General features: G+C 35.5%; 1 protein-coding gene across 2 annotated transcripts in view; it reads left to right on the forward strand.

Moving 5' to 3' along the window:
- Positions 1-23,990, forward strand: part of LOC149167833 (acetyltransferase At1g77540-like) — a 125,920-nt gene that overhangs the window by 26,255 nt on the left and 75,675 nt on the right. Inside the window, exon 2 of one of the 2 annotated variants that reach the window (XM_089433180.1) lies at positions 11,633-11,782. The exons of the other annotated variant lie outside the window; for it this stretch is intronic. Coding sequence (XP_089289306.1) covers positions 11,633-11,728 — 96 coding nt within the window. The 3' untranslated portion in view covers positions 11,729-11,782. Of the gene's footprint in view, positions 1-11,632; positions 11,783-23,990 lie in introns of those variants that run through there. 2 annotated transcript variants of the gene reach the window in all.

Raw genomic sequence — 23,990 nt, forward strand, 5'->3', positions numbered from 1 at the left:
AATAAACTGTTAAGTCAGGAGAATAATACTCAGTTGCTGCAATTCCAGGAATTTCCACATTATTCTTTTTTCCACCTTTTTTAGTTTAACTTTGATCACCCAACTTCTCCTTAACTATTTGGTTGATGCAGTCATGTTCTTTCTCTTGACTACATCGTTGACCATTTTCTCTATAATATTGTCAACTTTTACCCTTCAATAAATGGGATTGTTGCTTGACTGCAAGTTTCACTTTCTCAAGCTATTTTTCCTATGTCCTAACCAATGAACCACAACAAAAATCAAATGAACAATCCTTACCATCTTGCTTTTTGGAGGTACCATAAACATATAATGTTGAACATAACACATCATAAAGTGTATTTAAATTCGTTAAGGTTAATTCTATGAGTTGATCATATTTATTTGTAAAATCATTTTCCCATTCACCTAATTTCTATTATAGTTCCTTTAGACATACCAAGTAATCTTCAATTCTTTTAGAGGAGAGAGGATATACAAAGATCAACTCTTTCTCAATTTGGATAACGTTACTTTCATCAATTTTCTCACATAGAGACTTCAATTTCTTCCAGACATCATTCATAGAATGGATCTTGCTTGTCTGAAAGGAAATCTCCCTAGAGATGTAGGTTATGAATCATCCTTCTTTTTGTCGACATCAAATTTCTAGAACCACAATTTTTATAAATTGCTAGAGTGTTTATTCTTTAGTAGTGTTTCCATATATTGTGTCCATATTCCATAATTGTAGCCATTAATATCATAGGCTCTTGCTTACAACATATGATGTTGAATAAAAAATATATTGCTAAATTCAATTTGCAAGTCGAAACCTCAAGTCAATCTACCAAACATATTCAACTCAATAGGAGCATGTAAATTGATAGTCTCCAAAATGCTTGTATACAAAATGCTAGATTTCAAACCACCAATGATGATACTATATTGGATAACTAGGGGATTCGGTAGATTAGAGAGCTAGTTATTCCAAGAAACAGACGGTGTATGAAGACATTGTTACATCACGCGTACACAATTGGACACATACATAGAAGTGTAAGAAACCAAAATATTTTAGAACACACATCACAATTGTATTGTTATAGATTGATTTATAAGGTTGTTTTATATAGCAACAAGGTGTGACCAACTCCTTTAAAGTGAGGAGATGAGATCCACTTACAATGGTGAGGGTGTATAATAAAATCCAAAAAAAATTCCTTGTTCTTCACACTAGTTGATTGTTTTGGTCTAATTGCTTGACCAATCAAATGTCCATTGGCCACTCAATTGATTACTTAGTTGAATTTCCTAGTTAACTATTGATTGTCCACTTATTGTCTCCATAAGATCAAAAGGTGTGATATACCTTCCTAGCTTGCTATTCCAACAAACTTGGGAATCTTTTAGGACATTTGGACTGCATATGCCTAAAATTTTAGCACTAAAGGAAAACTTACAAAGTCTAGCTAACAACAAAGTTCAAGTAGTGGAACTCTACATTAGAATCTCTTATTTCATTGTGTTTTGAGTCATCATTCAAGGGATTGTGTTGATAATAATAACCCAATTTCTTTTTAGATCAACCAACATTTGTTTGAGATAGTCATGTTTTCTTTCTTTGACGATGTTGAGCCTTTTTATCATGACTCACTCTGATGTTTAGCGTGTTTTTTGAAATATACTTCATAATTCTATTAAGTAACTTTTTAAAGTACATAAAGCATATAACCAAAAGAAATTGGAGAATACATAGGTTGTTTCCATAGATACAAATCAAGGGAAATTTGAGCCCAAACCATCATTTAGATATCTTGAAGCCACCCCACAACCACATGCACAAAAGTTCACAAACTCCACTTCAATTAAATAATGCTTCCAAATAGCCCGCAGAGGTTTGGTCTCATGGCTAGCGGACATCTATTAAGTCGTCTGTGCCACTGTGCAGGTCACGAGTTTGAGTCTCTTCTTACCCGAGGGCCGTTCTTGCGGGCTGGGCGGTTCCTCCTAGAGGTTATAGTGGCAACCAGTGGGATTCGACCTCGTGTAATGCGAGTACGATACCACCGCTGTTGCCGATTCCGCTAGTTAAAAAAAAAATGCTTCCAAATAGTCCCAAGGGGCAGCTCAATTGGTGATCAAAGTGATGTGAAATCATGCAAAATCCAAGAGACCCAAGGTTCAATCCCCTAGTCGTGACCCAGTTTATGGAGAGGAGGATAGGTCGTAGGCCCCTAGAGGTATAATGGTAGTAGCCAAAATCGCCAAAATCGATCCCGTGTCATGTGAGTACGAGACTGACCCAATTGTCGATTCCTTTGGGTTAAAAAATTGCTGACAAATGTATTTTACTCTTGCATTGGGTTCATGCACTTAAATGGTTCCTCATACATATATACTATTCTTATACAATTTAATATGGAGCTTTCTTGTGTTCTCTGTGACTAGACCAAACAAACTCCTTTGTTGTGGCTTGGTGTTGTTGACCAAAATTTAATACAGTGGTGCATGAAAATTATCAGATTTTATTGCAACGAAGAGCATCATACTTGAGTTCGTACCATTTTTGTTACTAGAGTATTCAAGGTTCATAGTTGATGGTGTTGGAATTTTTGGAAATTGTTGTTGTAAATTACTATTATAGAAGTCCTAGTTGCAAGGAATCCTGTAGATGTTTAAGATTTGCAGCTTTTGTTGTTGTTGAAAATTGTTTGGTCCTTGGTGATGTCTTGACTAAAATATGGTGTGTCCCAAGTGAAAAATGGTTTGGGATGTTTCTTTTTTAGATTCCTTTATGTTTCCTATAGATTTACAATTTTTCTAAAAAAGGCTGTAGATATGTACCAAAATGTGTGATGGCACTTTAGAGGCAAGAACATGGATGAAAATGGTTTGAAATGATAAGGTATGAATTATGAAGGGTAAGTATGTTGGGTGATTGAGATGTAAAAGTAATAAAATGGTGTGTAAAAGGGCTGATCGAGATGGTATGTTGTTAAAAGCAATTTATAAAATGATATGCAATATCTAGGTGGTTTATAGCAAATGAAATGAATTGCAATGAAAGTTGTTGCTAATATGCAAGTGTTGATTATGACTAGGTTGGTTGGTGGCTAGTATGCTGGTGGAATCCCATGTATATATCATTTGTACCATGGTTGATCAACTTGTTGATGATCATTGTACTTTTTTGTATTATAGAAGTATTTAATTGTTGTTGAAACTGTTGTTCTTGCTCCTGGTTATGAATTTTTTCTTTTGGTGCTAAAGTTTTTTTGTTTTTGTTTTTATTTGTTTTTCACCATTCCTATGCTCCTACAAGCTTTAAAAGGTTTTCTTTGTTGCAATTTTTTCTTTTCATTTCAAACTTAGAGAAACTTAGGGTTTCCTATATGAAGTTCTTTGCTAGAAGGTTGTCTCAGGCACCTCGATGTGGTTTTAACTTGGGTATTTTCTTTATTTTTTTATCCATTTTCTTTTGATTTTAAATGGATTGAGATATTTTATCTACCAATCACATCCAAATCCCATTTCTTCATTGTTTCTGCAAATTCTTCGTTTGTCAAGGGCTTCTTGTAGATTTTAATCTTAAAACCGTTCACTAATAATGAGACTTGTTTCTTATATACGGTTTTGATGTTGACAAAGTCATTATCATAAAAAATTTCAGCAATGTATAGTCCAAACTCTTGTTATGAGTTTACCTTTGAAATCATTGAATTTGGAATCATATAGTAATTGCCAATCCCCTTCCTTGAAGTTCCCAAGTTTGATACACTTGTCATTCCAAATTTTTCTTTGTAGCTATACTATCTCATTATGGAAGAGAGCTTGCAATCTATTTTCATACAATGCATTAAGTTGTCTTCTTTCCTCTTGTGCATCTGATAAGTCCACATCCAAATGGGAGGCTATCCTCAAGGAAACAAGCTCAAACTTAGTGGACATCATGCCTTTCTTGCCATAAACTAGTTCACAGGGTTTGAACCCTATGGTAGTATTCCATATTGTATTATATTCCCATGCTACTTCTGTAAGTCTATTGGCCCAATACTTCTTTCTCATACTGACTATCTTTGTGAGGATGTTCTCAAACTCCTTATTTGTCACTTCAATGTGTCAATTGGCTTGTGGGTCGTAAGGAATGGAATTGTGTTGGTGAATGTGGTGCTGCTCTATGATCTACTCAATGAAATGTGAAGTGAATTAAGCACTCCAGACAATAACTATTTCCCTTGGAAATCCAAATTTGTAGAACATGTACTCTCTCAAAAACTCAACTACCTTTTGTTTTGTATGTACTTTACCTCCCTTTACCTCATCCCACTTGGGCAAGTAATCAATACACACTGTGATGTATCTCTTTTGTCCTAAAGGAGGATCTATAGGTCCCAGAAAGTCCACACCCTATTTATCAAAAGGTTGTAGTGATACTTGTGGTTGTAGTGGAATCTCACTTCTTTTGGTAGCTTGTATCCATCCTTTGGCATTCATCACAATGAGAAATATATATGTGAGCACCCCTATGGAGGGTAGGCCAAAAATAGCCAACTGTGAGATTTTGTAGTTTGTCCTTTTTCTTGCATAGTGTCTTCCACTTGGCTCATAATGAGATCCATGGTGGATATCATGCACTTCATCCTCCCTCACACATCTTCTCAAGATTTGAACTAGTCTAGGCTTGAATATACACACTACAATCCAAGTGTAGGCTACACTTTTCTTGATAAATTTGCACCTTTTCCTATAGGAAAAATGTGGAGGGAACCTCCCTTTTGTCAGATAATTAGCTATGTCAGTAAACCTAGGGGTATGTATTGAGATGACAAAGAGGTGTTCATCTAGGAATTGATCACCTCTAATCTCTTCATCAACAATTTTTTTTATTCTTGACAAAAAATCTGCAATGACATTTTAAGTGAGATAAAATTTCTATAATAACAAAATTCATCTTATAATTCTGCCATTAATATCATGTTTGTTTGTGAGGTACTTAATGGAAGCATGATTTGTTTTCACAAATACTTGATGTCCAATAACACAATGCCTAAACTTATTAAAAGCATAAGCTATTGCAAGGAATTACTCTAAGTAACTATGTAGTTTAACTTTCCATTGGTCAACTTTTTGTTGATAAAGTAAATTGCATAAGGCATTTTGTTCTCTTGTTGTCCCAACACAACTCCTAGTGCTTTGTCTAAGGCATCAATATAGATATGGAAAAGAATATTTATTTGTGGCTTGTAGGATGGGTGTTAATGTAAGTTTTTCTTTTATGCAATCAAAAGCTTCTTGGTACTATGGTTTCCAACAAAAAATTGTCCTTGATTAGTAGGGAAAACAAGGGAGAGACTATTTTTCTAAATCTTTTATAAATTTCTTATAGTAACTCGCTTGGCCAAGGAAATTGTTGACATCTTTTTTCTTCTAAGGAACAGATAGATGCCTTATGATAATCATTTTTTTTGGTCAACTTTAATTACTCTAGAAGATAAATGATGTCCTAGAACAAATCCTCCATTCATCATAAACTGATATTTTTCATGACTAAGGGAGAGATTAATTTCTTCATAACTTTGACAAACTTTATCAAGATTGGCCAAGGCTTCCTAGAAGGAGTTACCTAAGGTGCTAATTTAGAAATATAGATTTCCTCAATGTCATAAATGAGATCTAAAAATATACTAGAATTTTTTGGCGAGAGCATTGCATAGAACAAAAGGAAACACCCTATAGGAAAAGGTCCCCTAGGGATGGGTAAAGGTAGTTTTATGTTGGTATTTTGGACTAATATGTATTTAGGTGTACCCACAAAATTCATCCAAGAATGAGAAGTATTCCTTTCCTGCTAAGGCATCTAGGACTTGGTCAATAAATGACAAGTTAAAATGATGTTTGCCTAGTGGAGTTGTTAAGTTCCCTGTAGTATACACATGCTCTCCATTGACCATTCTTATTATGGACAATAACTAAGGGTGAAACCCACTCATTATCATAGGTTGTGTAGAAGAACCTATCATCCAAGTGTTTTTTTAGTTCCTCTTTAACAATATCTTTCACTACAAGCTTCATCCTTCTTTGAGGTTGTTTGATAGGTTTGCAATCTTCTTTTAGTAAATTCAGTGAGTACAAATGGATGGATGGATGCCATTCATCTCCTTATAGTCCTATGCAAATGTTGCAACACGATGTTTCAAAACAATCAACAATTTTTACACTTGGTTAGTGGTAAGGTTTGTGCTGATTTTTAGAGTTTCAGAGGAGCATATTTCTATAGTTTTAGTAGTAGGTTTATCAATTTTAGTTATGAACAATTCTACCCACATACCCTTCTCTTTTTCAACAAAGAATTCAAATTGTTGTTCATCATTTAAGCCACTTAATTGCACAATATCAAGGTACTGATCTTGTAGAAAATTAGAAATAGAAGTGTATTTTCTTTTTCTTCTTCCACCCATGTTGGAAATTCTACTTCCGTTGGTGGCTAAGTAGGACAATAAAGTAAAGTTGTTTTTTGGGATTGACTATTAGTGATAGACATGTTGTTTACTCTATAACTAAAGTAAGGAAGGGAAATTTAAGGGAATAAATTTCATATAAGGGCTAATTTTACATGCGTTTTCTAAAAAAAATATTCTCCAATTTCCATTTTCTTTAAAAAAAATTGCCCTAATTTTATAGGATAAAATTATATACTTAAAAATAGCCAAAATTTTATAAAGGCTATATCAAATCATTATAAGTTTGAATATTTTTACAAAAATATCACCAAATATTTAACAATTTGCTTGGTAGGGACTAGAAAGATTCACCAAGGTTTCTACACTTTATGACAAATTTCCATCCTTAAACTTTTCCCTGGATGTAAGCATCTACTATTTCTAGCCAAGGGATTTCCAAAATAAGTGGATATCCATTGAAATTGGTTTTTGGTTGGAGTACTAAAACGTTAGTGGGATAATCCTAGGGATCAATGGAAACCATGGCATATTCTAACATCCCTTTAGTCTTCATTGTTGACTCACTAGCAAGATGATGTACTATAGTGGTTTCCCTTAGTGAATATTGAAGTTTTTGTTTCAACATTGTTTCCTTAATCATGACATTTATTGTAGCACCTAGATAAATCAAGGTATTATGAATTGAGATTTGGTTGATGTGAACATCTATTACAAAGTTTCCTAGATCCAAATACTTAAAACAATTAGCTTCCCAATCATAAGATCTACTAGATGTTCTATGACATTTATGGTATGAGTATCCTTCTTCTTTATCTTATACCTTTTGAGACATTCCTCCTTTATGTACTTGTTGTATATGGGAACATCTTTGATTGCCTATTAAAGGATAATTTTAACACAAATGTTCTTATGTTCTCCTAGGAGTTCATTTTCTTTCGATGTATATGTTTTCTTGGTGATTAACCTTCTAGGATAAGATGGAACTTGTGGAATATCGAGTCATTAAAGAGAAGGTGCCTCTCTTTCTTTTTATAGATATTATATAAGTGTGGGGTTAGGATGATCTTGTAACACCTTTCTCGATCTCATATTGGTCTCTTGAAAATCCAAGGAATGGGTTTGATAGGTACCCCCATGATTGCAAAAAAGATGGGAATGTTTATTGTTAGGATTATGGGTAGTTTGGGAAAGAAATTGTGGTTATTTTGGAGAAGTGTTTTGAGGTATATTGACTTGTTTAGGAGGAATAGGCATTCATATGGAAGTTGAGCCATCTATGGCCTCCAACCCTATGGCGTATTATTCCATTAAGAGTTTTGATTATGAAATTGTTGGTAAGGAGGAATAGTAGGTTGACTTGGATATCACCATTGTTTAGGCATAGTCCAAGGAGGTGGACTAGGTTTATGCCAAGGTTATCCAAATTGTGCATTATAACCAATAAAGTATTATGGAGAGTTATCATTCATACATTTTTGAAATGACCTTGGTGTTGTTGGTCTATTTTGATTAATGAAGTATACAAATTCCACACTTCCTTCTGCTCCTTCATATAGATATTTTAGACTTGGCAATGAAGGGTACTTGTGAGTTGGACGAGGTTCTTCACAAGAACACATATTTCTATAGTATTAAGTGGGCATTCATTATGAGGGTTCCTTTTTGCAAATTTAGGACAACAGATGGTGAATGCACTTTCTACTTATTCTTTACCTCTAAAGTATCCATCCGTAAAGCTACTTACTAGTGTGAAGATTTTGTTTTCATATCTTCTAACATTCATCCTATCCCATTTTTTGTAATTGTAGAAAAAGAATTTAGAAAATTCTTACCATTCCTACTCATTTTCTTATTTTCTCTAGAGTGGTTTATGAAGATTTGCTTGATGTCTCCATAATCCCTCTAGCAAATGTCCCCATTTGCTAGGCGATTTAGTGTTTCCATGAGTCTTCCCTGACGCCTCTTAGAAAAACAATCATAAGAAAATCCTTATCTAGAGTGCAATTGTTTGATCTTTGCAACTGAGTTGGTATATTTCTTCATAGTCCTCTAGGGATTCATTTTCTCCTTGGGTCATCTAAAAGATCCCATCACTTCTATCTCTTTCTCTATAGTAATACCTATACATGTTGGTGAAGGTTTATTTCATTTTATCATAGCTAGAGATGGTATTTCCTCCTAAGTTCATGAACCATCTTAGAGATGAATTTTTCAATATGGAGGGAAAGAGTTTGATCGTATGCTCATCAACTGTATAGTCATAAGTCTTGCATGCAAAAACAAACTAAAACAAGAAGGTCTTGAGGTCTTAAGTAGGTTATCCATAGAAGTGATGGTGTAGAGAAGGGTTGATATTTTTCAGCTTTACCTTCCCATTAATTTCCTTGATAAGAAAATCAAAAACTTGTTTTTGGTCCCCATCTTCACCCATGGTTTAGTGAGATGTAGCTCCTTCTTCTTCTAAGAGGCTCTCAAATTCTAAGGATTTCCTCTCCAAAAATTTGTAAGATATTATGTTTCTTGTGGAGAGGATATCTCACAATCAACTGGTTGTTGTTCATTTCTCGCTCTTGGTTCAGAGGTGGGGGTTTTACATAAAAAATTTCATAACCTATCTCTAAGTTGAGGCATGCATGTTGTTAAAGAAAACTAGAAATGTTGCTATCTAAATTTTTTCTCTTCTTTTAATGTATAAGAAAGAAGAAATGCAAGTAAAATTCTATGTTATTTTTAACAAGTGTTGTAGCTGCGACAACACCCAAAATATTTCACCATGAGTACTCAATTTTGGTTCCCCCTCTGATTTTCAAGGATTAATAGGTATGCTTGTAGCTTGAATTGGTTTAAATTGTTCAAGAACCTAACTGCCATTTTATCCTATGGATGCTCATGTTTTCACGATACATATCCAACTTGGCTTATCTTGATTCCCGTTCTTCTAAATGCATTAGGGTTTGGGGACTTTGATGACATTCGTGTTCTACCTTGATCCTCATCTTGCGAGGCACATCTTATGAAAATTTCATGGCATGATCAGTCAACTTAGTTGCATCATCGTGGGTGGAGATCATATTGTACATCAATTCCATACTTGGATATTGGATTGGTTTCAAGCCATAACTCTCTCGCCAAATTACTTCAACCTCCAACATTGTATTCTTGGCTATTTGATATCATTTTCTTTGAAAGGGATTTGATGTTGAATAAAGAAGAAGGTTTGTGCTTGCATGCTCATGAATTTATGACAAAGTATTAAATTTTCACATGATGTACCGAGCCTGTCTTCAAGCAAGGACACAAGAAATACCTAAATCAACTTATGCTCACAAACTCTCTCATTTGTTATATGTTCATTCAAAGTTCTAGCACTAAATATTGTAAAGCTCATATTATATCACATAATTTATCAATTCATTTAATGTTGGCCATGAGTGGTATCCTTTCGAGGTGTTACATATGTAATGAATATCGTTATAGTCATGCCTAAAAAAAACTACTTATTAACCAAGGTCATTGGAGTTGTGAAAATCATGATAGCACACGCCATATATGATGCTAAAAGCAAGTAATAAATTAGAACACCACGCAAGAGATACTACAATGCCTTGGAATGCAATAAGAGTAATAAGTTGCAGAGGTGATAATATAGTGCGTTGAATGATGTATACATGCCCACAAAGAATTATGAACCATAATATATTGTAAAGAGTATATAAATTGTGTTAAGGAAGATAATGCAAGACCATGCGCAAAGATATAATAATATTGTGGAAGAAGATACAATACAAACATATTTTGAGGGAGAATTACTCAAGCAATGCATTGATAGAACAATATACATTGAAACCATGACCATATGCAACGTTGCTACTTCGTGTTGCGAGGTAACGTTACATTTAAACGTTGAGATAAGGGAGCCATGCTTTAAGAAACGACTATTAGAACGCAATAATGCGCTAGGTGAAAGAATACAAAAATATAATATTTTGTTAAGAAAAATTTATGAAATTAAATGATATTTTAACATCCACGAAACTAAAAATAGTCTATGGGACTATTAGTTTTTTGTTTTTCGCCTTTTGCAATTTAATCTTTTTCTTATTCAAATTAATGATGAGCTGACCCAACCTTCCAACAAGCCCCTCGCTGAAAAGACAATGCCAAGAAATTGATGCTAACATATTCCCATAAATTTCTCTGATGTCTTTGAATGCATCACATTCCAAAATGAAATGTTTTTCTGATTCCACTGCCCCAGACATGCAAAATGTACACACCCATTCTTCCCAAGCTTCTTTAGGCCTTTTCCACCATCCTGTTTCACACCGAAGTTGATGTGAGTTGGTTCTTAATTGAGAAATAAGAACCTTTGCCCTCCACATAATGCTAGCTCCAATGAACTCTTTTTGTTGTAGATCACACGTAGGGTTGAATTCCTCAATGTAGTACTTCTTTCTACCCAAATATTTTCCCCATACCCATTTACGAAACTTCTCCATAACAAAATTCTTTAGCTCCTTGCTATTTGTGGGACAGGCATTGAGGTAGATATTCCATTTTTACATCCACGTATAGTTTTGTTTCATGCATGTTTTCTTTCTTTCATTCATGCCTTCATTGAAGATAACATTAGGCCATCTACCTACTCTCATTTTCTCAATTCTTTTTAGGTATCTCATGACCTGCACCATATCAATTGTTTCGATGGGATTTGCTCCTATTTCAATCAACATTATCTCATAAGGTACCAAATTTGTTATTTTGAACTTACTCATGATCAAGCGTTTTTGTATTTTCACAATTTGTTTCCATTTTGAGACAGGGGTGTTGCTAGCCCACAATTCACACCCATATAGCATCACTGGACAAACTAGGAGTCCAAAAAGCACTTTAATCATTTTCTAATATGATGTTGTTATGATATGCCAAAACCACTTGTAATGGACTATGCTCATATTACATCTCGTTATTGGTTGTACGTTCTCAGGGATGATTAGAGTTAATTAAAATTATTGGACAATTCGACCTGCACCAAGTTTATCCTAGGGCATGACGAAGGCATCAACCAATTTCTCTCTCAAAGTGTTGCATCAAAGCTAATTTTTCTCTTGATATATTGTAATATATTATCTTGGCATAAAATGACAAATACCAAAATAATGTAACAGGTCAATAAGGATATCAAGGATCATGAGGAAGCTGAAAAGGTCTTAGGGAAGATGAAGAGTCAATTGGAAGTCAAAAAGGTCATGAGGGGAGTCTAAGAGTCATAGGAGAAGGTGAAAGGTCACCCTCCTCATTTCTATAAATGTAACCTCATGCCTCATTCGAGAGGGGACTTTTAGCACTTATGCTAGACTAGTAATAGGATTGTTATTTTTTTCTTGAGGAGCTGAAAGCATTCACTCTTGGTAGCTTATAGGTGGAGGGATTGTGAGGCTAGTGTTATGTTTTGAAGATGATATGAACTACTCTCATCCCACTATTGGGTTTTGATGAGCTTGTTGTACATGTATTTGAATGGGCGACAATATTAATGAGAAACTTTTCAATTCATGCATTGATTTCCATGTATTCCTCTGTTGGTTATATTAGCTATTTGGTATTCCCATTATGTATGCATGTGTGTTTACACACTGATTACATGTTTATGAACTAATTCATTTCATGTAGTTTGTGTGTTGGATTTGAAACTTTATTTTTCATTCAATGTCATGTTACTAATTGATGGTGAACTAATTTCCAGTTAGTTTCTAGCACTTTCCCGTTGAGTATGTCTTAATTAGTCTCAGTTATCTGATTCTTTCTGAAGGCATGTTCTTGCTCATTATGTTGTTTTTGTGTTCTTATATCATGTTCCACAAACTATCAATGGATATCTGATCTTGTCTTCATTCTTTTAGCATATTACATTTGGTCTCACATTCAACTCTCTACATTTGATATCCAAGAGCAAAACACACAAATGGTGGTTGTCGGGCCTGCAAATCGGATGGGGCTCCTATCCCAAACGTTGTGAGGTCTAATTGGGACTTCATATTAGGGAGACCCCCCTAGTGTTAGATAATTATCCAACACCGTCAACAATAAAGAAGATTCAATCATGTGAAATTTTAGCACCTCCTTGGAAACAATGCCAAAAAGTGATGGGATTCAGAACTAACATGTTTTACCTATCTTTAGATTTCTACTTTAATTGTCAACCTAAGGTCGTACAAACCTCGAGATGATGTGCATTATGTGTGCAAGACACACTCTTATTTCTTCCCTTATGTAACTATTTATGCCTAGTGGTGGTTTAAATGTCACCCTTGGTCTTACTGTACATGCTCAATAGAGGGGAAAACTATACGATTACAACAACTTTTGAATGCTGAAAACTAGAACTTAATATAATGAATGTAGAAAATCAAAGGAATGATTGGAAATTAAATCCTACTCTAACTATTACCAAGCAATCCACTTTAAAAAATCAAACCATTGCAACAAAGGAAATGAAAATCGTTGTTATGAAACTTGTTAGAAAAAAACCACAATACTAAACTAAGTTGTAGCAAATAGAAAATCAAGACTTGAAGCAACTCAAAACCCTAACTATTCCCTAATAACCTTAAGAGCATAATTTCTTGATTTGAACATCATATCATTAAGAAAACATGCATTGCTAACTGAAAAATATGAAAAAACTACAAATTTTCATTGTTCTAGAGAAGCAATTGTAGACCTACAGGAAGTTTTGCAATCCTACAAGATATCTACACAAGAAATTATAGAATGTTGATAAAGTGGGAATAATACCTTTTGATCATGGAAACTATTCAAATGACTTGAAATGCACGTGGAAGAAGGCTAAAGCATCTATACCACAAAGAAAATTGATTGTGCCATTAAACTTCTCTTCTAGAGGAAACAAACAACTATACTATTGCTTAATTTCTTCAAAATGAAATGTTGAGAAGTGATATAGCTAGAATATAAATATGAACAACCTAAAATATAAAAGGTCCTCTAGAGCTCTGTGGGAGGTCCCTCCCCAAGGCACTCAAAGGCATAAGTTTATCAACACTAACTAACTAAGTAGAATATATTTTTCATTAAACTACTAAAACATAGTACACAAGCTTATTGAAATTAAAGTAGCTTGAAAACTTCAAAGTTACAAAGAAAAATTACAAGCAAAGTTTGACTATTGAGGTTGAGCCTCAAGTTTCTTCTTATACACAGTGGTAGGAAGCAACCCCCTTGATAGGTGCACTAGTTCCCTCCAAAATATGGAAATTACAAGTCCTAGGTTATAGGATCCATTTGACCTAAATAAGGGATCTAAGATGGTCAATTTACCGTCAAGTGGGTGTAAAGATGCTTGGGCTAAGTGTCAACTCTATGAGGGAAAAGATCCCTAATTTTTCTCCATGTTGTTGGACAAAATTCCTTCACAAAATCCTATCGTCTCAACATTTATTGCGAAAAAAGGTCAAGTAAACTATAAACATAGGACCCTTTCAAACAATTTTACTCTACACATGATAATAATGCAAACTAATATAATGTATATCGAAGAGGGTCAAATTATGTATAATTAGGAAAAAATAGCACTCTTGATGGGATTGTAAAATATTCATTATTAGGGCCCATCACATCCATTATGTAAATGATGTAAGTATGTTAATATGAATTCGTGGTGTGGAGCTAAAAGTCAAGGCCCAATCAATGAATGTATAGATGTGTAATTCCTTTAATATTCTTTGATACACCATGGGGATGACTCACAATGGTCTCTTCAAGATATGTAAATATTACTTGGAAAGTTAGCATTAAAATTTTCAAAGCTAGTAGTGGTAGAGTGCAAGAGGGACTATGATTCCACTAGAGGGAAACTAGAAAGGGGGTCTAAAGGGTTTGATAAATAATCCTAATTTTCATATGCCTCCTAGCTATTGGGCCTCCAAATTGTGGAACTCTGAGGCCTATTTTGTAGATGATATGATCCCTTCCTATGAACTAAGACCTACTATATTTATAAAAGAATAAGATTGATATAAACATCTTAGGATTTGTGCATTGATTATTGTGAAGTGAATGAAAGTTGAGATATGTGATATGTCTTGGTTTAGCTTGTGATTTTATTGAACTTATGCATTCTTCATGTTGTATTAATAATTTTCTCAAGTTGGTCAAATCCTACAGATAGTTTTCATTAAATTGCACCAGCGACAAACTGGGGACTATGCCCCCTCTTCAACCTCCAAATAAGCCTAACATTTAATTAATCAAGACACTCAACCAACAAGATCTTAGCTCATTTTTTCGGTTAAGTTCAAATTAAGTGTAACACACCAAACCCCTTAATTTCCCGATTAAGGTTGTGGGGTATCTAAACCTAACCTCCTAGGTCACCTTAAGGAACGCGGTTATCAAAATTCCTGTTAGTTAAACCACCTTAAAACTGATTTCTGAGACTAGCACAATATTCTAGTCCTTGAGGTATTTCCAATGATATACATTTCTCCTAATTTCGAATTTAGATACAAAATTATGCCCATTTGAAGATTATCCTCCAAATGCCACTTCAATATCATACCAATACCATTTGCAAAACAAATGGAAACCCTTTCGCTCATGAGTTTCCATTTCACATGCCATGCCAATTGCCACAACGACCTATCTAGTCCATTGGTAGTTATATTGAGCACTAGCTCCCATGGAAAAAATCTTATCAGGTTACACGCCTTTCCTCTTGTTCAATCCCGATTCGATGAATCATCAACTAACAATGATCAACATTTCTGTCACTTGTTGTTCTTATATATTGTGGTATCAAGCCCCCACACCACCAAGATACTTAACATATTTCAATGACAATTCAGGACAACATCTGAAACTTGACATCCCAATAGGTTGATATCATATCACTCGATGCTCGACCCCTAATAGTATGATATCCCGGTATTTTCAAGTCCTTGACTGTCACTTCCACCACCTTAGTTCCATTGTGTACTATGTTCCATGTCATCTGACCACATCATCTTGTCTCATTTGCATGCCATGTTAGTACCACACCATCATACCACATCATTAGAGACCTTCCTTGGTGTTGTAACACACCCTGTGTTGACTATTGGATTTGTAAACATTTTATGTAATTGTGAATCTAGCATGGGTAAATGTTGTTGGCAAGAAATTTGTTTTAGTAGTTGGAATTTATTAATTAAATTAAATTAAACTCACAAGAGAAAAGGGACAACCAATGGATCATATCTTGAGGGAAGATTGTTCGTTTCGCTTGCTTACACTGAAAATGTCATACCCATATCTTGTTGAATTTAATGTTGGAACCTTTGCAGCTAGGAAATGCCTTTTTTTTACTGAGTTTTTAATGAGATATGACTGATTCGATTAGGAGTTAGCATATCCTCGCCAATGGTTATATTGTGAAGAGACATGTCAGCTGGGTAGTGCCCATCTTGATTGTTGAGAAATCTAGGGCATGGATAGTTAAAAGATTTCTCTGCTTGATAATTGCTTGTGATATAATTTTACTTCTTAGCTTATAGTCCTTTCTTTGTTATGTTATTATTGTGTTATTTTCATCAAGACAATTACCAATATGCACAATAAAAGACAAGTGACAAAGTATGTAGGCTTGTTAGCCAAGGCCAAAACCTCTCATCTCTTGAGAGGAAAACCAAATCAAAATTCTTCTTCCAGATCTTCAATTGATGAATACCAAGATCATTACACAAAACCTTGACTCTAGTTTCCTCCCAAGAACCTTGTCACTATCCTTGATGCTTTGCTTCTTCCCTTTGACTTCCTTCTTGATCTAGAACTGCTCTCCTTAGCTCCTTCTAGAGAAACTCAGTCTCTATCCTTCACACTGCTACTTCTCAACTTCTTCTAGAGAAACTCAGTCTCTATGATTTCACTGGCTTCCTATAGAGAATATTGGTCTCTAGATCTCTATCTCGGTTACCCAGAACAAGTATCCAGAAGAACCCTTCCAAAAGAATCCCTTCTTCGCTATCCCAGAAGAAACTTCTCCTTCACTTTCCCATAAGAAACTCTCCTTTGTTTACCCCAAAAGAATACTTCTTCGTTGCCCCAAAATAATGCTCCTTCGTTGTCCCAAAAGAATCTTTCTTTGCTGACCCAAAAGAAAAAAAAAATTTCACTTCTCTTGTTAGCCTCTTCTTCGAACTTCTTCACCTCTTCTTGACGCTTCTGCTTGATCGAATCCAAGTCGAGTTACTTGCCTCTAAGTGAGATTGAGTGTGGCTATATATACACTTCATCTCATGTCTTTTGGGCAGACATGATCATAGGTAATTAGGATGACTTCTTCTAGCATGTTCTTCCATTGTTGTAGGCCGACTTGAAGAGGATAAGTGACAATGTATTGGAGGATACTTTACATAGACAATATTGAACTTTTACACAGTGTAACATGACTTCATTACATGAAAATGGCTCTACCATTTTATGACTAGATGACAAATAATTCCTAAAGACTCTCAATGGGAGTCTTGAATAAAAAATAAAATCTTTTTCTCATGAAACCCATGAAGCAAGAAATACAATAAATTTATTTTTCTTCTTAACATCACATTACGTAAAATCACAATTACATGTCATTATGAAGACCGAACCTAGTTACACTTTTCAACAGTCCCTCTTAACTAGGGAGGTATTCATAATGGTACTTGGACTTTCTCAATCTGAAGAATTTCTCCTAAGAATAATTCAAATTGGTAACTCATTTGTATAGCATCATATCAACCAACATTGTTACATAGCAAGGCCTTGACTAACATCTCCTTATCTCAACAAGATTTGAGCCCAATTCTGGCGAGATTAATGATTTATAGACACCCTCATCATTGTCTCTCTCAGAACATCCCTACCCAAGTACTCAGGGTGTGCTCCATGAGGACTATTCTTATCTTGGACTCCCGAGCTCTCAAAGAATATCTGTCCTCCACGACTACTCTTTCTGTTGGATACCCTATCTCATCCTCAAAGATCATCGGATGCCAAATGATTACCCAATCTTCCATTTCGTCTTCCGAGGTGAAGACCATAATGTCATGTCTATCTCTCCCTCTCAAATAGGGAGGCCATATTCCAATAAGGAATGTACTCATTCCTAAAAATGGAATGTACCTAAGCTCCCACTTGGCTTAGGAATTTACAAGTTTCTTCCAAGTAAGAAAAATATTTTCCAGCCTCCCTCTTAACTAGGGACCTACAACAGCTCCTCATGTGGAACAATGAGTTGCCTGAAGAACTCCTCTTTTCTTCGATGTCATTAATTTATTTTGTCATGGAGTCTTCATCTTTCGGGGACTTCTTCATAGGGCACAAACCATCCATCACTTTCATCTATGAGTTAGTCATGTCCTCATTTCATTAGAAAGTGATCCATTAGTTTTCCATATGGCTTTGATTCATGTCATTCTTCTTTCTTTCATGCCATATTTTCTGGAAGGATCTTACATCCTTCAATATGGTTTTCCTGGAAGGCATCCACAAATCTTCCATTTGGCAGTCCTACATAAACCCATCCAGATATTAGTTCAAAAATAATAAATGAACACTTAAATCAAACATTACCTTTGTGATGGTCTTTCATCATGACATATTCTTATAGGTATCAACATCCTGTATGCAAATTGACACATTTCCCAAAGATATCCATTGCCAAGGGTCTCCATCTTTTTCCCGACTCCTATCAGAGTCTTCATATCTTTCTGGGAGATATTCTAGTCAACTCTTCTTGGACTTAGACGTTGAATGCTTTCTACCTTTGTTTCATATTTTCACGATCTCTTCCTTTCTTTTCACACACTTCACTCCCAAGAGCTTCCAATCATAGTTCCTTAATTGTAGTCAGCTTCCTCATGATTCATATGAGAACATATTATGTTGATTTCATTTAGTGTGACTTATGCTTTTCTGTAATCTTTCGAAGGAGATCCATTCTTCTTTTGATCATATTTCCCAAGATTGAAATAGTGATCCATATCATCTGCAACCATATGCCATGACTTTCATAATAGCCTATGTAAGCATACACACCTCATATTTCCTTTCGGTCATCCAAACTTCCTGTAGCAGCTTCATTTGAATGAAATAACTTTATCCTTTAGACCTGCTTTCCTATTATCTCATCATAACATCATCCCTTGAATCCCATGAGTTGGAATTCTTGATGAAACTTTTGCTTCCTTTCTAAATCAGTGAATCCTTTGATAAGGATTCCATCAGAGAAACTTGAGGATCTTTCATATCATTACCCAACATATGTTTCCTTCTTGACTATTGTATGATGATCCCAGTCGATGATGACCTCTACTTCAATGAGGTTTCCAAGAGCTCCCATTTTTTGTAAACAATAGAATTTTATTCCATACATTCTTTCTGCTTCTCATGTCACGAGCTCTTACTTCTAATGCTTCTATCATGATGTTATTTTCTAATTTGATGCATCCTATCTTATTTACATTGCTTCCTATCTATAAATTACAAGTGAAAGGTACCTTCGAGTAAAGAAGATCATCTCAATCATAGTAGAGATATTTTACTTCTTCATTCTTAAACTTCTTTGTCTCAGGCTCTTTCACTTCTTCAGTAATGTGGGATTTTTCCTTATCCCTCTTGTCCTTACTACATTTAGGACAATCCATTCTATAGTTCCCAAGTTCTTGACATCCATAGCATCTTACCTTATCCATGTTCTTCCTTTTATTTTGAGGACCGAACTTTCCAAATTTCCCTTTTCTTCTTGCCTTAGCAGTTTATACTTGATTATTCTCATTTGGTCCAACATCAACCTTTGCCTTCAGTCTCGTTTCTTCGATCTTACAGAGTGACCATAGATCTTGAAATGGATTAGTATCTTTCTTTCTGTATAAAGTTGAATTGAATTACTCCATTCTTCCAGTAGTGTATTTAGTACCAATGTGGTTGTCTTTCTATCAGACATGACTTCTCCTAGATCTTGTAGTTGATCTCGAATTTCTGATATCCTCATAAAGTATGAGGCTATTCCATCTTCCTTGGATATCTTCAGTTTGTAAAGTTCTTGCCTTAATGAGATTACTTCTCTTGTAGTACTTATGGATAACAACTCTACCAATTTGTCATATATAGCTTTTGCAGTCTCCAACTTAGATACATATGGGATTAGAGAGTCTTTCATGGATTCTATAAGAATCCTCTGGGCTCTCGCTTCTCCCATCATGAACCTAGCATGTGCTTGAGTATCTTCTTTTGGAGGTTGGGTTATTGATCCCTTGATGTGATCCATGACCTCATTCTCCATAAGATTTAGGTCTGTCCTTTTCTTCCATGCAAGGAAATTTGCAACCCCAACCAATTTATTGCTTTCCTTGCAAAAAGCATTTATTATTATTATTATTATAAGATGTAGTCATATAATTACCTGAGAGATTGATGCTTTCTTCCTCCTTAATCTTGATGTTGATAGAGGATTTTCTTCTTGAGAGATTGATGAGAGAGAGATTGATTCACGATCCTCCTTGAATGATTTAGTCTTCCTTCTTTCTTGAAGATGGTTCAAGACTCTTGTTGGTGTAGATTTCTTCGATCTAGGGTTTTGAAGATCTTGACCTTGGTAGCCCTTGAATCTACTATGATCCTTCTTTGATGCTTGATGTATTTTTGATTGGATGGCTTGGTGTTCTTCTACTTTCTTTGATCCTTCTATGAAGATCGATTCTCGTGTGTCAACTTGCTTTGAATTCCCCTTTCGACTTCAACACCTAAGCTCTGATACCATGTTGAGAAATCTAGGGCATGGATAGTTAAGATATTTCTTTGCTTGATAATTACTTGTTATATACTTTTACTTCTTAGATTATAGTATTTTCTTCGTTATGTTATTGTTGTGTTCTTTTCATTAAGACAATTACCAATATCAACAATAAAAGACAAGTGACACAGTATGTAGGCCTTTCAGCCAGGGCCAAGACCTCTCATCTCTTTAGAGGAAAACCCAATCAAAATTCTTCCTCTAGATCTTCAATTGATGAGTACCAAGACCTTGACACAGACCCTTGAATCTAGTATCCTCCAAAGAACCTTGTCACTATCCTTGATGCCCTTCTTCTTTCCTTTGAATTCCTTCTTGACTTGGAATTGCTCTCCTTGACTCCTTCTAGAGAAACTCGGTCTCTATCCTTCACACTGCTACTTCTCGACTTCTTCTAGAGAAACTCGGTCTCTATGATTTCATTGGCTTCCTCTAGAGAATCTCGATCTCTAGATCTCTATCTCGGTTACCGAGAACAAGTATCCAAAATAACCCTTCCAAAAGGATCCCTTCTTTGCTATCCCATAATAAACTTATCCTTCATTTTCCCATAAGAAACTCTCCTTCATTGACCCCAAAAGAATACTTCTTCGCTGCCCTGGAAGAATGCTCCTTCGTTATCCCAGAAGAATCTTTCTTTGCTGCCCCAGAAGAAAACCTTTTCTGCACTTCTCTTGTGAGCCTCTTCTTCGCACTTGTTTGCCTCTTCTTCATGCTTCTGCTTGATCGAATCCAAGTTGAGTTACTTGCCTCTAAGTGAGACCGAGTGTGGCTATATATACACTTCATCTCATGTCTTTTATGCCGACATGATCATAGGTAGTCAGGCCGAATTATTCTAGCATGTTCTTCCATCGTTTGTAGGCTGACTTGAAGAGGATAAGTGACAAGGTCTTGGAGGATACTTTACATAGACAATATTGACCTTTTACAAAGCATAACATGACTTTATTACATGACAATGACTCTATGAATTTATGAATAGATGACAAATAATTCCTAAAGATTCTCAATGGGAGTCTTCACTCAAAAATAAAATCTCTTGCTCATGAAACCCATGAAGCAAGCAATACAATAAACTTATTTTCCTTCTTTACATCACATTACATAAAATCATAATTACATGTCATTATGAAGATTGAACCTAGTTACACTTTTGAACATTGATTTCTCCCTCTCATATCCTAAAGAGACAAGATTTTGAGGACAAGGCACCAGGGAGACAAGCGGTGCACTCTTGGTTGTGCCAAGAGATACAAAAGTGTGTCCATTATATATACGCAACCCAACAACGAATTCGGGGTCCTATAATCTTTGGGATTTTTGTGTTGAATTTTTTTAATCAATGGAGGCAAACACTTTGGGATCTCTCACCTATGTTAAAATTGTTGATTGCTTCCTTTATTTAATCTCGTGTTACGAGTAAGAGTAATAGAGATCAAATTCAATTACTGGGTGCTTGCAATGGGTTGTGAAACTACTAGTACTTTCCCATATGCTATTAAACCACTTGATCACTGGGTTCTTTATGTGGGCTGTGAAACTACTATTAGTTTCTCATATACTATTAAACCACCTCATCATTGGGTGTTTTTTGTTGACTATGAAAACACTACTTCTCATCCATTTGTTGTTAAACCACTAGATTACTAAGTGATTGCCTATTTATTGTTAAATAATCAAACCCTTGGGTGCTTGTTGTAGGTTGTAAACCACTAGAGTTCACATATTTTTTGTTAAACAACCTAATTACTAGGTGCTTGGTTGGATGTGAAAAATCTAGTGCTTGTCAATCTATTGTTAATCCACCTACAAAAGTGAAATCAATCCTCTTAAGCCAAGTAATGCACTCCTCTGATACTTGGGTGAAGCCCTATGTTTTGAAGCTCCTGAGAGCTTGACCAATCCATTGGTGTATTACCACTATGCAATCAATTCCTCATACTTTAGATCCGGCTTAGGGGTGTTTAGCTGCAAGACATATTTCAATGTAACTACCCTACTAATGGGTGGAGAGTGGGATTCCTTTCTCCAGTTTCGAACTAAATTAAACTCAATCAAATAAGTAGAGTGGTTTATGCTCATTCGTTCCTTAATAACGAGTTATTCTTAATTGTGATAGCAAGCTGGTATAGATAGATGTTATGTATGATTCATGAATGAATGATTAAATCTCTAAATATTCATGGTTAACAACTCCCTTTGATGCCCATGGCTATCTGAATGTCTAGTCTTATTGATTTTGTTGTACAATTCAAGACTTACATATTAGGTTATATATTGAACGATAAATAAATGTATGGACTGTGTTGTACATATTGTGTAGTCATATTAAGGGGTTTGGTTTGTGTTATATTTACGCGCTGCAGATATTTGGCATGCATTGAATTGAATAGGACCACAATTCTCTTTGTATCAAGTTGACAACCTATGTTTTTAATTATGAATAATTAACTGGTCAATTGATGACCCTTAACATGTATAGATTGTATTTTGGAAAATTTTGAATCTGGATTGATTTGGATCCCTGTTCATCACCAAATCGGCGAAGCGTTGCAAAGATCATTATTCCGACCTGAAGAAATTTTATGCTGAGAATTGGGGATTATGATTCTCCCTTCTTAGTCCATGGCCTCAAACCCTAAGAAACCAAGAGTCAGATCTTCGACGCTAGACCTTCAAGCCTATGAGGTATTTTTATGAATACAACTGAGAATGAGCCAATAGAACCCAAGGGCAAAAAAACATCGAGGGTAAACTCAATCAGAGTTCTGCCTTTGGCCTTCAGGGAAAGTAAATGATTTAAAATTAGTCATGATTGATCATTCTCCAGTTTGATATGGTGTAGACCGGCGTGGGCCTGCTTGACTTCAGACCTTCGAGCCTTCAAAGCATTGGATCAAGGTAGCCTGAGACTAGGCTGATATATCCTGACACCAAAATGCATCAGGAGTGGCCCAGTAGGCTCTCATCCATGAGGCCACTTGGATCCCAAAGTGATTAGATGGTAAATAACGGAGATGGCTAGCCCACTGGTGAAACTATTCCCAGCAAAACCTTGCCACCTGACCATCAATCTCCTAAATGTTTTAAATGAAGCAATAAGCAGAGGAGTCGGTACAAGGTAATGTAGGTCTTGTGGACCCATTGAGTCTGCAGGATTTAGGGCATTGGAATCTCAAGAAATTAGGAAAAGAGGGTGGTCATGAGACCCAGGTCCGGTATGACGTACCTCCATGGGCTCCACTGTGGGCAGTGGGTCTCGGCTTTCGGCCAATGCTCAAGTTAACATGCCAATGCAGGAGAGAAACACGACCTCTGACCTTGTGGGTGCTTTGTGAACCTCAAGATGATGACTTGGCCATGCCATACAGGGCAAGTGGAGGCCACATGGGTTCACATGGCGATCCAAAGTTGCTTGGCACTTTATAAATGGTAAAAATTTATTCAGGGATAACTTCTAGTATGGGACTTGGATCAAGGTCAAATTTATATTCTTGAAAATCTCTCACCGAGCTGGATGTGATGATGATATCAATTTTTAATTCTACAAACTTTGAAATGAAGCATTTTTCGTAACCCCATCTTCATGATAGAGTATGGAGGTCGAGGAAATTTATCAAGTAACACCTTTCATAGCCCAAGATAACACAAAGAGGGGTTGGGGCGGGCTGGATTACAAAGTGGTATCAAAG

This window comes from Pinus tabuliformis, chromosome 5_1 (genome assembly GCF_031772625.1).
Source record: "Pinus tabuliformis cultivar Carrire ecotype Pingquan chromosome 5_1, CPIR1, whole genome shotgun sequence".
In the NCBI taxonomy this organism is placed as follows: domain Eukaryota; kingdom Viridiplantae; phylum Streptophyta; class Pinopsida; order Pinales; family Pinaceae; genus Pinus; species Pinus tabuliformis.